This window comes from Heliangelus exortis, chromosome 3 (genome assembly GCF_036169615.1).
Source record: "Heliangelus exortis chromosome 3, bHelExo1.hap1, whole genome shotgun sequence".
Classification (NCBI taxonomy): domain Eukaryota; kingdom Metazoa; phylum Chordata; class Aves; order Apodiformes; family Trochilidae; genus Heliangelus; species Heliangelus exortis.
In genome coordinates, this window is record NC_092424.1 from 86,249,629 (window position 1) to 86,265,574 (window position 15,946).

Sequence of the window (15,946 nt, forward strand, 5' to 3'; positions counted from 1 at the left end):
GAGGACAAAAGCAAGGTTCTACTAAATGCTAATATTTAACTCTGTGAGTGACTAATTTTACAGACTTGAGGAAGTAACTTAAATCCTTTGTTTAGGTTCTATCGTATAATGTCATAATTTCCATGCTATCTCCTTGAGGTCTTCCTTGAAAAGAAATGGAATGTCCTGGACTTAACTGTAGTTTTCCAAATAATTATCATTTGTGCTCATGACAACAACCAAAATTCACATAGGGTAATTCACTATCATATCAACATCCCCATATTTAAGATGCATCTTTTAAAGAAGTTGTCTCCTTCCTACCCCCCAGTTATCCGCTTCCTGTAAGCCAGAATCCTTGATTTGCTTGTGCCATGGTCTTTTCAGGGTAAAGTTTCTCCCTTTAGCACATGGCCAACTTCATCTATGAGACAATGGTTTTTTTAAGCACAAATTCCTCTTTCTCTTGAGAGGACTGCAACCCAAAGCACAGGGATGGAGCTCAACAGCGGTGAAACTACAGAGTGAGATTTGCCCTAACCCACTGTTGATATGTTGTCTGTAACACTTCACTTTGCATCTGTAATGTTGATTGAAAAGGTAAGGAAAAAACAGGTCCCTAGTTTCTACAATTATATCAGCAAAACCCTGATTCAGTTAAAGCCATACCAACAGGACAATATTTTTGTGAGATGAGTTTGTGTTATTTGAACCTCTTGTGCAAAAGCTCTGCCAACATAGCTACAGCCATGTTCTGTTGTGCAGAAAAGGCCCAGGAGACATTGAGATTTCTGCTTTTTGTTCTTCTACCTAACGCTGATTTACTTAATTCTCACTATTTTCTTCTGATAATGATAATTTTGGTAATTGGGAATACTTATCTCCATCATACAAAATGTAGACAGATGACAAATGCCTGACATTGTGTGTGGAGAGAGGAGCCTGCTTATAGGTCCCAGCTCAACCTCTCTTGCTCTGGAGGCTAAAAGAAGTCACTTAATGCAAGCAGACCCCTCAGTGAGGGACACAACATGGCCCTGGGGAACACCTGAGCACGGAGGATCTGTAGCAGGGCACACTGGCTGGAGAACTGCAACCTGTCCCTGTCACTGTTCTGCATCTAAAATGGCTGTGATGGTGCAGATAGAAATTTCCAAGACTTCTCTTGCAGCTCTTTCTGTTTTGAGGGTTATTCTATTCCTTTCAGCCATGTGATACGTAGCAAGGCTGCATGAAGCACTGTGTCAGCACAGCTGAGGGAAGAAGGTATATTTTACCCTGAGGACACAAAGTTCTTAAGCCAGTTAATGAAATTACCATAAAATTACAGCCAACATTGTCTGTGGAAGATGGTATTCTGCTACACAGATGTACCTAATAGCTCTTAATTAAAAACCAGCATGCACTGTATGGTTGGATCTGGCAGGCAGTCTCTAGGATTGTTCATTTATTTGCACCAGAAGTGTGGAATTCTGACCAAATTTAGTTAAGAAAAGGATATTTTTACTTGGGAAAGGGCACTCACTCAGCTTGTTTATACAATCTGTTCCATTGCTTAATTTCTTTTATTTAATTCTTGTCCCCACTTTGTCTCAGTTAGATTTGTAATCTCTCCTTGTGTTTGTTCATTTTGATCACAGGATAGTGCTGAATTGCTTATTCCAGAGCAGGATTCCTGTAATTTAAACAACTAGTGTAGACACCCACCTTAGACCATGTCTCTCTCCACACTCTGCATAAATATGAGCAATGTACAGTGATACTGAGAAATTATTCATTTACATTGCTTTTTGATTAAAAATACCTTCAGTAAGTTATTTTTATGTAAATTAAATAACATGTAATTCAGAAAACCTGAACACACCTTCAATTTTGCATAAAAGAATATTTGGTTTTACTTGTTAAATTTAGAAAATATGGGCAAAATGGAAGTTTTTCCACTGAGGGCATATTTTCATTTTTTTTTCATTTCTCTGCAGAAATTTTTATATAGTAGTATTCCACAAAGTTAAGAAAATGAAACACTACAACATCTACATACAATTTTCCATTTGTGTAATATGAAATCTTATGTTGCATGAGGATGTGTTTTAGGTCCCCAGGAAAGCAAAAAAAGGAAATACAGATAGGTATTTGTAAACAATCCTACCTTTTCACCTGGGAGTCCTTCCAGTCCTGGCAATCCCATCGGTCCTGGGTCTCCCTGATTTATTTTTTTAATTAAAAAGAATTGCATAATTAGAAATTCTGTGCTTTACATAATAAATATTGAACAGCAAGCAAGTTTTTTTTTAACTTGAGGTTAATAAAACAGCTGATCAGTTACCAGGCAAACAGATTCTGTATGTCCTGTTTTAGTGACCTGCAAGTTAAGTTTTCCCAAAGACCCTTGTAAATGTTTGGATTAACAGTTTTAATTTTGAGGAAGAATGTAATCCAGAAGACTCCCATCCTTTGGTTCTTGTAAGCCAAAGTCAGCCCTAAAGCACCTCCAGATGATAGAGGCCTAGGATATGAGCATATGCTGTCAACCAGAAAAACAGCCTCCAACCAAGTCAGAGTGATTTTCCAGACACATAGTTTCAAAATAGAGCTCCGACCCCTAAGAGGTCCTTGTGTAGGTATTCAGGTTTTGAAAGAAAACCAGAAAACACTGTTCCACTTGAGCAATCAGTTGAATTTGAAAAGTGGGGAGGTCCTCTTATTTTTTTTTTTTTTTTAAGAAAATGGATACATAATTTATGACAGATTAAAACTACAGCCAACAATTCCAGCATGTCAGCAATTCTCAGTTAAAAGAAAAGACACAGCAAATTCCCATCCAGATTTCATATCTCTGGCAGATCTCACTTTCAACACCCAAACTCTGAGAGATGGTGCTTCCTGAGTAAGAAGTGGATGGTGGTACAGAAAGAGGAGAGGAGACATTTCTCAGCATTCTCATGCTGATACTGAAGAGAAAGGCTCAATGGTACAGACTCTAGTAAGAAAAGAAAAAACCTTCACAGCTCCTGTGGAAGGACACTCATCCTCATCATCTAAACACTGTGACCTGATGTGTTCAGACAAGGCCAGTCTGTAGTGACATTCAGTGTATGTGTTATGCTCTGACCTGACTCTTTACTACCAGGCATCCATGACATTGGATGAACCATCTGCTTATTTATTTTGCCCAAGACAAACAATTTGATCCCAGGACAGCAGATGGAGAGGAAAAGTGTCAGCTTCTTGGTGGCTGAACGACCTCCTGAATGTGTTAAGAAACTCTGCGAGTGCTTATCTGACATAGTACTTTGTTTCATTAGTATGAGACATAGCTATTCTTTACTTTGTCTGCTGGAAGGGGCATGATTTTGGTTAAAAAATGATCTCTCCAATATTTTTCAGTGTCTCCTGAGCTCTACTGAGTGGACCATTTACCAGCAGATCATGGGGAATGCGGTCCAGCTGGGCACAATTTTATCTTCTAACTCACCCAGCTACTACTGCTTTTATCAGAAAATTCTCATCAATTCCATTAGCAAGAACATGGTACTCATCCTGATTCAGTCATACATCAGTACCCAAATTTTACTATTATTTTTTGTGTATTTTCACTGATATCCTGTCATCAGGATGCAATACCTCCAACTTTGCCATCTTCAAGGCTAGGAACAGAAGTGACAAATTGCAAGCTAATCACAAATACAGTGGTTCCTTTATACAGTGGATTTTTTATAGAAGCTATAGATACATCACATGTCAGAAACTTTGGGGAAAAAGCATTCCCAGTCAAGACTTGGATCTACATTCTTCTAGGGGCTAGTCCTATGCTAGCCCATGCAACTGCTCAAGATTCTTCCACTAGCTTCTCATAATTTTTGAAAGTAAGATAAAATGAAAAGGACATAACACAATGCTTGCAGAAAAAAGATACCCCAGAGTTAAATAGGTCTGCTTTTGAATGTCAAACTGCATAACTGAAAGGTATAAGTGGCTCCCAGAGTTACCAGCTTGCTCACCAGAAGCAATGGGATCATATTGTAACTACCTGTCATGCCATTTCTAATGAAAACATCAAATTCTAGTTGTTACTAGCTGGCCTAATTTAGTACACCCCCCCTCTCTCTGAATTTCAGTTTCAAATTTAATGCTGAGAACAATGTAATAGCACCTACAGCATTTTCTACCTTTATTTCTTATAGTCCTGCACCAAACAAGGGCTTTATCTCTTGCAGTACACAATCTCTACCCTTAAATATACACTGGGTCAGCTCAGCAGTGATGTATCTGCAATCAGTTAAAACCAGGTGAAGTCATTCATTATATTACCACTTAGAACTATTTACCAGAAACTGCAACATTTGCAAGTCTGGCAATTAAAAAGGCCTCTTCAGCTGTACTGATTCTGCAGGAGGTAAGTAGCTGCTAAAGAACATCAATGGACTCTTCATCCCTTGTGACTAAGATCATGAGTTGAACTACTCAGGGAATTCTCTATCGTTGCAAAAAAACACATACATACCACTGTGCCTGGATCTCCTTTTGGACCCTGCAAAGAAAGAAAGAAATGGAAATGCATTTAGAAAAGAAATTAGGTACACAATAACATGATATTCTTTTGGATTACTGCATTACAAGCATACATTGATACTGCATCTAGAATCAGCACTAAGTCCAGCCTTCTCAGCTGGTCAGAGTTGTGTAAGATCTTAGTAATAATTGGCTGTTGTTTTGTTGTTCCCAAATATAGAGAAAGACAGATCTGGTGTGAATCTGTGACTATAAGCTGCACACAATGTAAGGACAAAGTCCTCACTGATGGCTACAACATTTTTATGTGGTTACCAAAATGACAATCATCCTAAAACAGTAGCAGTTTCCTCCATCAAGGAGGAAACCCTAAATAAATGCACAGCTCCTCAGAAGCAAAGCAACAGTGTCCAGCTGCACATCAGTACACCTGCACTGTGCAGAGTGAAAAGTCAACAGTCCTGTATTACTGCCACTACTTTTCAGTTTTACACATTTTTCTGCACAGTAGCTACACAAAGTGAATCAGTGACAGAATTGAGATCAGAATTCATGAGCTTCTCATTTCCAGAACCAAATTTAATCCATTACAAAATTATGCCATCACTACCTATAAATATTACATTACAAATTTGAAGATATTAGGATACTTTCACTAAGGAGTCCAATACCAAATTATGTACCCTTTTTGCTGCCTTTACTTGCTGGGGTGAAATAAATCAAAATAAACTGCTGATCAAAATAGGATCAAATGCTTGATATATACATAAAATAACACACTTGATAATTTGCTACATATCAATCATATCCTTATTTTTTCTGTCTTTCACATGTAAAAATCAAATTACCAAAAGTGCATGTAACTAGCCCAGCCCTCTATTACTACATTAATTACCTATTAGACATCAGGTTTCTGTTAATACTTACTGGAGGTCCTGGTGGACCTGGATAACTAGCAACACTCACACCCCCCTGTAACAGAAAGTTTAGAAGTTGAGTTGGGCCAAATTCAGGTGTTGACTGGAGGGAAAAAAAAAAAAAAAAAAAAGGAAAAAAAAAAAGGAAAAAAAAAGATAAAGATAAAAAGAAAAAAAAAAAAAAAAAAAAAAGAAAAGAAAAGATGAAAAGAAAAGATAAAAAGAACAAAAAAAGAAAAGGAAAAAAAAAGATAAAGATAAAACAACCCCCCAAAATATTTAAGAGAAATACCTGGAGTTTATATAAGCTGCTCATTCCATTTCGTTCATTGTAAGGCATGCCCTTTAAAACATAAAATTCAAGTAAACGTCAGAACTATGAATTATAAAGGCAGAACTCTTCCCCTGTACAAGACCTATAGCTCAGCAAAGCTGTGGTATCATTTTTGTTCTGGATTAATTTTTCAAAGATTCCAGACATTTCAGTAAGAATGTAAGACACGTATCAATGCAGCTTGGGTATTTTTTTCAATTATGAAGCCAGAAGCCTGTAAATCTCAGGGTACATTCTGATATTTGTTATTATAGTTATCTAGAATTAATTTTGTTAGGTACCATTCCAGTTAATTTCTCTTCTAGTGAGCTCCATGGACTTTCTCTAGGTTTCCCAAGTTTCCTGATTTCAGGTGCCCAAGCTGTATAAATTAAGCTTGGTGTCTAATGTTATTAGACAATCATTTGACCAAGTCTCTAGGACAGCTTTAGTGGCCTGAATTTTCTCTGAGATTAATCACAAGGAAAAAAAAAAAAAAAAAAAAAAAAAGATAAAAAAAGAAATCTTTTGTGAATATGCTGTTGTTTTCTTGCACTATTAATACATATTAGATTGACAGTCAATTCTTTATACTACATTACATTTCACTTATAGGTCTATTGCTCCTAATAGAACACTTAAAATATAAAACAAAATGTCTCACCGGAGGCCCAGGTGGTCCAGGTTTCCCAGGAGAACCTTCACTACCCTGGGTACAGCAAGAGATTTACGTCAGTCATTTGCCCAAGCTGAGTACAAGAGCTACAGTTTCAGAGGCTGAGTTTATTTAGAAACTTATTGAATAAAAATAAAAGTCTTTCTTACTAACAGATATACTTAATATCTTTTTGGTTTTTACTGTAAAATACCTGTGTAGGCTGTTCTGCTCAAGTGCTTTTATTAAAAAAAAAAAAAAAAAAAAAAAAGCTTCTTGAATTTTTGCCCCAGTAGAAATGGTGGGGTTTCTGGACAGTGTAGTTACAAAGGTTTCAAAATTCAAAAAAAGGTCAATTCAAAATCTCATCACTACGATTCAGCTGAAAATACTGTATAATTTGGAACAAGTTGTCAATTTTTTTCACTAAATTTGTTTGATCTTTAATTAAACATACATGAGTGAGACAGTGGGCATGTTATATGATCACTTCTCAAGCATGTTCCCCAAACGAAGGAAGGAGGAGGAAATTGCTCTTCCTGTATTTCAGTTTACTTCATCATTCTTCAGCCATCTGCATCTGAGTTTTGCCCTTTTGATCTAGGAGACATCAGGTTAGAGCAGCAGCCTCCATTGTAACATGGAACTAACAGGGACTTGTGTTTTGCATTCAGTTACATAAAAAGGAATTAATTAAGTGTGGTAAATTTTTGCTATTAGGATCTGCAAGGAGACAGCTCTCAATCAATTTTTATACTGAATTTTTTTAAGAGCCTTACAAAACAGTTTCCTTCCTTATTCATACCAGAGTCAAGATTTTGTAGAGTATGAATAAGATCACTTACACTGATGTGGCAGTGCTATGCCTGGAAAACTCCAGGCTAAAGATGAAGAAAAGCTTCAAAAAAATATTTACATATGTAAAATGGAACTATTTTGCAGCAAGCTAAGTTTGTGTCTGCCGTACTTCACTGATCTGAGGTGGCCAAGAAATTGATCTGACCTCTTAGTTATAAAGGATAATATTGAGTGCCTGATAAAAGAGCATATAAAACATTCATAAACAGTTTTATAATAGATCAAATGGAGTATACAGAACAAATTAAGTATAAAGGAAACATATTTGCAGGTTAACTTCTACTCAACTTTCAGTACGTGTGAAGCATTTTTAAAGTATGTGATTACTTTTGAATAACATTATAAAAATGTTTGCATTATAAAAAAATGTAAAAGAATGAGAAGTGGAGCAAGCAGTATGTAGTCATATATTATTTCACAAATGTATTTTCATTTTACTAAATTTTATATAATATGTCATATATAGAGAACATTCACTGCATTTTATATACATCACAAGGACTATGCTCCAGATGTAATCCCATACATCTGGGGTAAGCACTTGTATTAAGACACAAATAAAAACTCATCTGAAAATGTGCATCAATTTCTTGTTTGCACTCTACATAAAAACAAACAAACAAACAAACAACACCAAAACCAAAACCTAAGCATAGGTGTGTAATGGGATTGTAAAACCTTCTCAGTTCTTTAGCAAGACTAAAAAGAAGGAATTACCTTTTCGCCTTTTGACCCTGCAGGACCAGGATGCCCAGGTCTTCCTGTGGTGCCCTGTGCAACACGGTATCAGTTTATGTGAGTTAAGAAACAATGAAACTCGGTCTTTCACACTGCAACTTAGTTTTTTAAACCTGTACTGTTTAAAAGGTCATTTAAGCCTAATTATGCTTCACCTTCAGGTTTAAAACAGCTGTTTCCTACTGATAAGGCCTTTGAAGGGTAAAAACTTGTGTTTGTGGTTGCATTTTCACTTTGGCAGACTAAATGCACTGACCTTAACTTGCACCTCTCAGTATTGCTGAGAAACGTGGTTTGCTGCTAAAATGCTATTTCATATATTCCACATGAATTGCCCTAAACGTGTTAGAGTTTTTGAAGGCAGGGAAGTATTAGTACTGTCAGCAACCTAGGAATGAATAATGATCATTCTAATGAATAGGATCCCACCCAATATTTTTAAAATGAAATTTAAAAAACATCAAGAGGAGTTTTCCCAGAAATACCAACACTTTAAATTATATTTTGTCAGTGACTTTAAATATGGTCAGTTTATTTTCATACTTTTTTATTGTGATTACTTGGTTTCAGCATTAAATGTTCTCAGAATGCTTGTTAGATTTATTTTTAGATTTTTATTACTAGCATTAGTAAAATAACTTGGGTACAAATATATAATTAGCTGCAAGATCGCACATCATAATCCATGTAACCTCAAAGAGTCTCTAGTAATGCCAAAACTCTGAATTCATTTAAATTACATAAACTTTGGGCCCAGACAATGATGGCATTTTCAGTAACATCACACACAGTTTCTTTTGTTAGAGCCAGTATGGATAATATTTTATCATTTCTGAAAGCCAAAAGAAGGGACAAGAAGCTAAGAATAAGAAGTTCTAGAAAGTTAGAGCAACCTGTGCAGAGACTGATCAGATCACAGGTGATACCACACACTTACAGATGGTCCGCTGGGTCCTGGCACACCAGGCAGTCCAGGAGCACCTTGAAGGCCCTGGAAAAAAAAAAGAGCATATGTTTGTTTTCTCTCCCACTTATACCTCAAAAACTACTTATATTCAGGATGTCTGGTGGTACTGCATCTATATCAAAGCACATTTTCATCTGGAAGATTGACATTATTTCTAGGAATGAAAAAAACCTCACCATGCAGTTAAGAGATTATCATTAAACAAGGTAAGAGGTAACATCTTGCTGGACTGATAAGCAAAACTTGTCCTTCAACTTTTCATGTTGTTAGCTTATGTCCTGTGTGTCCTTTTGTCCTTAGTTGTGAAGATAAGAGCAGGACATTTGGCTTTTCCTTAGGGATTAATTTTCTATTTTCTATCATTGAGATTTTATATCTGCTGGTTAGAAGACAGCTACTCAGATTTCTCAATGTTACCTGGTGCTATCTAAATACAATGATGCTATTCTGCTTAATTTATAGATTGTGCATTCTTGACAACAGAATACAACCTTTTTCATACCATTTAATGACCCAGTTTCCTACTCTTATTCTATTTGACTGCCTGGAAACTGATGGATTTTGGTACTCACTTACTAAACATAGAATCATAGAATAATAGACTACGCTGAGTTGGAAGAGACCCTTCAGGATCATCAAAAGTCCAGCTCCCATGCTTGTGTTGGACACCCCTAGGATCACACCATGTGCCTGAGGGCATTACACACACAGGTGTGCAACTTAATACAGTTGATACAGGTAGGATTTAAAACAAGCCTGAAGACTACTGAGGCCTTTCTTCTGCCACATCAGGCTTATGTCCAATTCTAGACACGTAAAAGTCATGTACTACTGAGAGCTAATCTCTCACCTCCCCCTGTAATCCACAGAAGGAACTATGTCCTTCCCAGCAGTGAGCCATTTTATCAGCACAGGGTGCAGATTGTCTGACATTAGGAATCGCCTCATAAAAGGCATATTTCTCATATTAAACGCAGTACTCAAGAAGACATGGCTAATGGGGTAGTCAGGAAAACCACAGAGGTCAAAAGCCCTGAAAAAGGAAAAACTTCAGACTGGAATAAATCAGAAAATATGTGGAGATGTAGAGAGATGCTGATCTCCTTTTCCTGCTCCCACACACAGAGACATTGATCCCCCTCTGCAGCTGCTCACAGTGTGAATCCAACAGTGTGAATCCCACTGCTAATGTGTTCTCTGTTCATTTTGGATTACTTTACTCTGATGGTACAGTCACCTGGAAAATGAGTATGAAACCAGAGGAACATTTTCTGTAATCCTTGTTACTGATGTTAGAAAAACCTCCCCTGAACAAAGAGAATGTTTTAAAAAGGAAGAGAACTAAGCTTCAACAGAGATTAAAGGGCTATTTGAAAGTGCATGGAAGTTAATGAGCGTATTTCAAAGAGCTTCAGGTGGGCTTCTCAGTATCTCTTCCCATCCCCATGATAACCAAACGTTAATAAAAGTAATGCTAAGGCAGATAACCAGCTAGAACACACTCAGAATGTGAATAGCTAACTTACTAACACAATATTCTGGGGTCCTACTGAATGAACAACAACAACAAAAAAGAATTAACTTACTCTGGAGTGCTTACTACCTTTGTAATTGTCTCTAATATCTCACTTGATTTTCAACAGTTAAATAGAGTCGGAATTGTTGAAACTGCCTGGCTAATGCCTCAGACTGCTAGGACTGGATTGCAGAGGTTCTAAATCCAACTCCAAGAGGCACTCGCTGCTTTTAAGAAGCAAAGACATAATGAGTTCTACAAATTGTGTGAAAACAAGAGGAAAAGTAAGGATTATACTTTAGCCTAACAATGTGCTAAACTCTAGGGCAAGGTCGTAGCAGGAACACATATCTAATGCTTATTTGCTTGCTTTTTTTTTTTCCTCTTTTTTTTTTTTTTTTTTTTTTTTTTTTTTTTTTTTTTCTCCCTCTTTTTTTTTTTTTTTTTTTTCCTTTTTTTTTTTTTTCCTTTATTTTTTCTCATGGAACTTTAATTTTGGAAGCCGAGATTCCTGATGAATATAGACTTAAAAATAAATTCCTCTCATTTTACTACTGTTAGAAGAGTCTTACTATATTGTGGCATTAGTGCCACAGAAATGTAAAATGGTCATGAAGATTTACAAAATTAATCAACAACCTGTAATATTCTTTAATCTTTTCCAGGTGAAGTGTTTTGGAATTTTGAAGTGTCCACCAAATATTTTGTAACAGACTACTTCTTTTAACTCCTTCAGTTAGCTAAGATCACTGGGAAACCAATTTATTTACCCAAATTAATTAGTTTAATAACTTCTCCTTTGATGCTTGTTTTTCTTTTAGCTCTTAAACTGTTAACTGCAAACATTAAAGCTGTTACAGCTAGTTTTGATTCAGCACCACCAGTCACATTCTTTTCTTGCTCTATAATAACATAGAAATAACTCCAAGAATGTAGTATGATGCAAAATACTGTATACATTTTAAATTCAATCTCTTCAAACATTTTCCAGTTTCCACTTAATAGCAATTGCTGCTGTCACCATTACCATAACAATATTTGCTTTGTTGAATGTTTTTGAAAGTGAATTTGAAAAGTAAAGTAACACAATGAAAGCAAGTATGTTATAAAATGAAGTATTTTCTGAAAATATTTGGCATCTGCCTATTTAATGTTCCATCCTAAACACTCGATATATCCTACATTCAATGTATGTGAAGCTTTAAAAGATACAAACAAGCAAAAAATTTTAGACAAGAAATTAAAAGATGTTATTTGAATAAGAGCATTTAATATTTTTGAAAATTTGGAACTGAGGGCTATTTATAACAACATATCATTATTTCTGCAATTTTAAAGAACTGAATAACATATAATACATTTTATTCTCAGTTTAGAACTTTTTTCCAACTTCAGGTAAGAATACAACTGCTATAAAAATGAAGTAATTTTACCTCATCACCCTTCTCTCCAGTAAGGCCAGGAAATCCACGTTCACCTTTGCTTCCCTGTGAAAAGTTAACATTCAAACAAATACTTTCTCATAAAGAACAATGAATTACATGCTCTGTAGGGCATTTTATGAACCACATTCTAGTATGAAACCCTTACAGCAACAATGCCTAAATCAGAAAAATGGCTCAAAGCTACCTGAAAGCTTTAGAATGTGCCTCCCACTGAGGGGAAAGGAAATAAGTGGTTTTGACCGAGTAGGCAAAGTAGCCAAAAGGCCTGATGGAGACATTATTGATAACAAAGGCGATGCTTGGCCAGATGGAGAAAGAACACGTTCATGGAATTACACTTAACTATAGGGGATATCTGTATGCTAAACCATGTGGCACTCAGTCCCATTATAGTGAAGAAGTTTGATGGCCATCAGTGCAGCTTCAAGTCCCAGTGAAACAGTTGCATTACACCCTGGGAACAAGGTGCAAGAGCACAGGGCTGTCCTGCTCTGTACACCTGAGGGAGATGTGGGAAGTTTCCTTTCTCACTGTGGGATCCTTGTGTGACTGACTCGTCTAAAATAAGCCTATAGATGGCAATGTGCTCCTGGACAGTCAAATCTGAGCTGACTTCAATGCACACAGGACACTGAAAAGCTACCCCGGCTTGGGACTCAGGCAATTTTGTTCACTTTCCTCAGAGAAAAGGCAAACTGACACAAAAAGAGGGCTGAACCATAAAAACTGTTTGAAGCTTTAAGCTTCAGATGTTCAGATGCTACAGGGATAGGGATCAGATGAAAAAGTTCAGACTGTCGGAGGTAAGAGTCTGGCCTTTCACTTTCAGCAAGCAAGAAAGCAATTTTAAATACTCTCTTAAGAACTTACCTTTGGCCCTTCTCTACCAGGAATTCCTGGAGGACCTCTTATGCCAGGATCACCCTGAGGAACAGACACAAAGTAAAGTAACAAATAACCATTTTGTGGAACAGACATAAGGTCTGATCTATGTAGGCTACTTTTCTCCTGTCCTTGAGACCCTCCCTTTATTTTACCCCAAAGCCTTCTCTGCAGTCCCTTCTCTCTTTTACACAAAATATTTGTTCAGCCTTCCTCATTTCCCTCCTCATCTCTCTCACACTCTACTCAGACCATGTTAACAAATTTATAGCTTGTTTTTGAGAGGACTTTTACGTGCCTTCATTTTGGACTGTTCTAGACACAGGCATGTTTAGGTCTGAGCAAACCGTCTTCCTTTTATGGATTAGGTGGAGATGGAGTCTACTTGTTACTCTCACCAGCTTTGAGCCTACAGGTTTTTTTTTAAGTAAACAATTCCTGCTTCGTTGAGAGAAGCATTTTTTTTCAGCTAATTTACAATCTTTTGTAAGTGCTAACCACAAAACACAGAGTTTTTAAATGAAACATAAAGTATCAGTAAGATAGAGGGATGACAAAGATGTAGAAGAGCATGTACATGAGAAACACAATTACAAATAGAAATAATTAGGGGAACTCCTTAAGATAGATCTAAAAGAAAAACAATTTGGGAATGAGAAAGTCAATAAACCTTAATTACATGTATTAATAAAGAACAGCAGAATCATATAATCTCTCTCCTAAGAAATGATGTGTGCTTTTCATACAGGAATCTTCCCAAGTACACTTTTCATTTTGGAATATGGCAGGAAAATTAATATTATATTTTTTTTCAAAGTAATACCTTAAAAATTCTAGACTATTTTACCAATTGCAATGCTACCAAGTAAAGTGGGAATGGAGTATATATGTAGCAATTCATACTGCAGACTGGATGCACTGACTGTACACCTGCTGGCTATTCCTCACATACTGTTCAAACACTATTTTGCAAAATTCCTGTAAAATACATTTCCTGAGTATATATATAAAAAAAATAAAAAACCAAACCAAACAAAACAAATCAGCAAAAACCTTAGAACTGCTGGAGCCTAATCAGTTAGGTCAGAATTGAACTTATAGAAACTCTAAGTGCATATTTTGATTTTAAAAGCATACTTATAGTATACAAAGATATTTAACCTCTAAAAATGTTTACCTTCAGTATGGCACCCATGTCTCCCACAAGTGGCAGTGCAATCTGAAATTGAAAAAGGCAGCTGCAGTTCATGTTTTACGTATCAGTGCTAACTCTGACCAGTTTGCATTGCTTCTGAAGTTTATATTGTTACACCCATAGCTGAGTACATACACATTGCTTGAAACCACTTTTTGAAAATGAAAACTCAAAAGAAGAATCAAGGTTTCAAACAGAGCCAAATATCAGTCTGTCCAACTGAACAATGAAATTCTGAGTTCCAGTCTCAGTGAAGGTCCTTAAAACATGATAATGGCATAACTCCAGAGCAAAGTCAATTTAACTTTAAATTTAACTTTAATAATAATAATGTATCGTTGGCTTTGTAGCACACCCCAACAACTTATCCCTACTGAAAATTCTCACAAACTGTTCCTCACCTCACCTCGTTATCTTCAACTGGATGCCTCCTGCTTTTGTGAAGCTAACTTCAATAAACTAGCTCAGATACTGAGAACAATCCAGCTACCACAACAAAAAAACCATATATATAGCACTTTGTTCTGCCCTTAAACATTAAGAATCAGTGCAAAACTGTGGTGCCACCACTTAATTACTACCAATACTAAAGCTAATCCATTTAAAGCTCAATCAATAGGCTTATACTATACTGCAATATATACCACACTTCCAAGCTCTGCCTTTAAACTAGTATTCAAAAGATGCCCTGTAAAAGCTGATTGAACTGGTTATCAGCTTCACTCACAGACTCTTCAATTACCAATACTCATTTCTTCTTGTAGTTGCTAAAGCAAAAATAGCCCTGGGCCCACTATAAAATCAGGCATTAAAAATTTGTTACTGTTTTGCTCAGCGTTTCTCCCTCTTTAAGAAAGAAAAGCAAATGTGAACACTTTTGTAGCATATGACCAAAACTGTTGGTCTGTAGAGGTGTGTATGAAAAATACCAGGTCAAGAGCAGCACTGCTGAACATAACTTAACTGTAAGTACAATCAGGAGCCTCACCAACTTTGAAAGCACACTGTGAAGCTTTCTAGGGTGAGACACAGCCACCTAATACAACTTAAGGACACTGACTATTTAAAGGTATGAAAGGTAAACTGTACATAGACAGTGTCACCTGCTCTTAAAAATTGGTACCAAGCCTTAAAAACAACAACCACACCCCGAAATGGCCCGACTTATCATGACTTTTCATTTGTGACAATATTTTACAGATAGTCAGGGTATTATGTCAGTTTTGGACTGTCTGCTGGACTACGAAAGTGTCATTTTAGTCTCTCCTCTTTTCTAATGTTCTTATTTTAGCTGCAGTACCATTTTATGTTTCAATGTGAAAGGGTCCTAATTGTGCCACAGAGTTAATCTGCTCTGTACCTACAGCACATCCACCCTACCTGAACACATACTCCAGAGTCACAGCTCCAATGAGTGAACTCAGAGTAAGTGGATGATACATTCCGGGCTATTGAAAATGCTAAAATGGCCTTAACTCTCCAGAATCACTCCTGGTTGCTATGCCTTCCTTTAAAAATGTCCTTTCCAAAGAGAAGGGTATTTAAAGAGAGCAAAAGGATATAATTCTCCTGTTAGTAAGCTTTACCACTTAGACTTGTCTGTTTCAGAGGAGCATCAGATTTTTTTATTTACTTTTACCTTACAGTACACTGTGCCTTCCAGACCTATTGCACTTATGGATTTCATTTTTCAAGTACTTTCTGTTCTTCTGTCTTGAGTTTCATCTTGTTGACTTCAGACTGTCTCTGAATTTTAAGTTTTGATTAGACCTTCAAAAAGCTACCAATCTTTCTCAGTTCAGTTGCAGAGTTTATATCTACTAACCCTAATCAAATTAAATTACTGACAGAGCAAGGTATGGCAGAGACCTCCTCCCAAGTTTAAGAGTAGTCTGCTGACAGACACTCATATCCACATATAGTGACAAGCATTAATGATATGGCAATTAAGCCAAAAACATTTTTTTTG

At 36.4% G+C, this 15,946-nt stretch overlaps 1 protein-coding gene across 6 annotated transcripts in view; it reads right to left on the reverse strand.

The window, feature by feature from the left end:
• COL19A1 (collagen type XIX alpha 1 chain) overlaps positions 1-15,946 on the reverse strand; it is a 175,624-nt gene that overhangs the window by 15,378 nt on the left and 144,300 nt on the right. For all 6 annotated transcript variants that reach the window (XM_071741615.1, XM_071741614.1, XM_071741612.1 and 3 more), the window contains 10 exons: positions 13,960-14,001; positions 12,771-12,824; positions 11,889-11,942; positions 8,910-8,963; positions 7,952-8,005; positions 6,386-6,430; positions 5,701-5,751; positions 5,419-5,463; positions 4,484-4,510; positions 2,129-2,182 (listed from right to left, as the gene is read on the reverse strand). In XM_071741615.1, the coding sequence (XP_071597716.1) occupies positions 2,129-2,182; positions 4,484-4,510; positions 5,419-5,463; positions 5,701-5,751; positions 6,386-6,430; positions 7,952-8,005; positions 8,910-8,963; positions 11,889-11,942; positions 12,771-12,824; positions 13,960-14,001 (480 nt within the window). The remainder of the gene's footprint in view (positions 1-2,128; positions 2,183-4,483; positions 4,511-5,418; positions 5,464-5,700; positions 5,752-6,385; positions 6,431-7,951; positions 8,006-8,909; positions 8,964-11,888; positions 11,943-12,770; positions 12,825-13,959; positions 14,002-15,946) is intronic.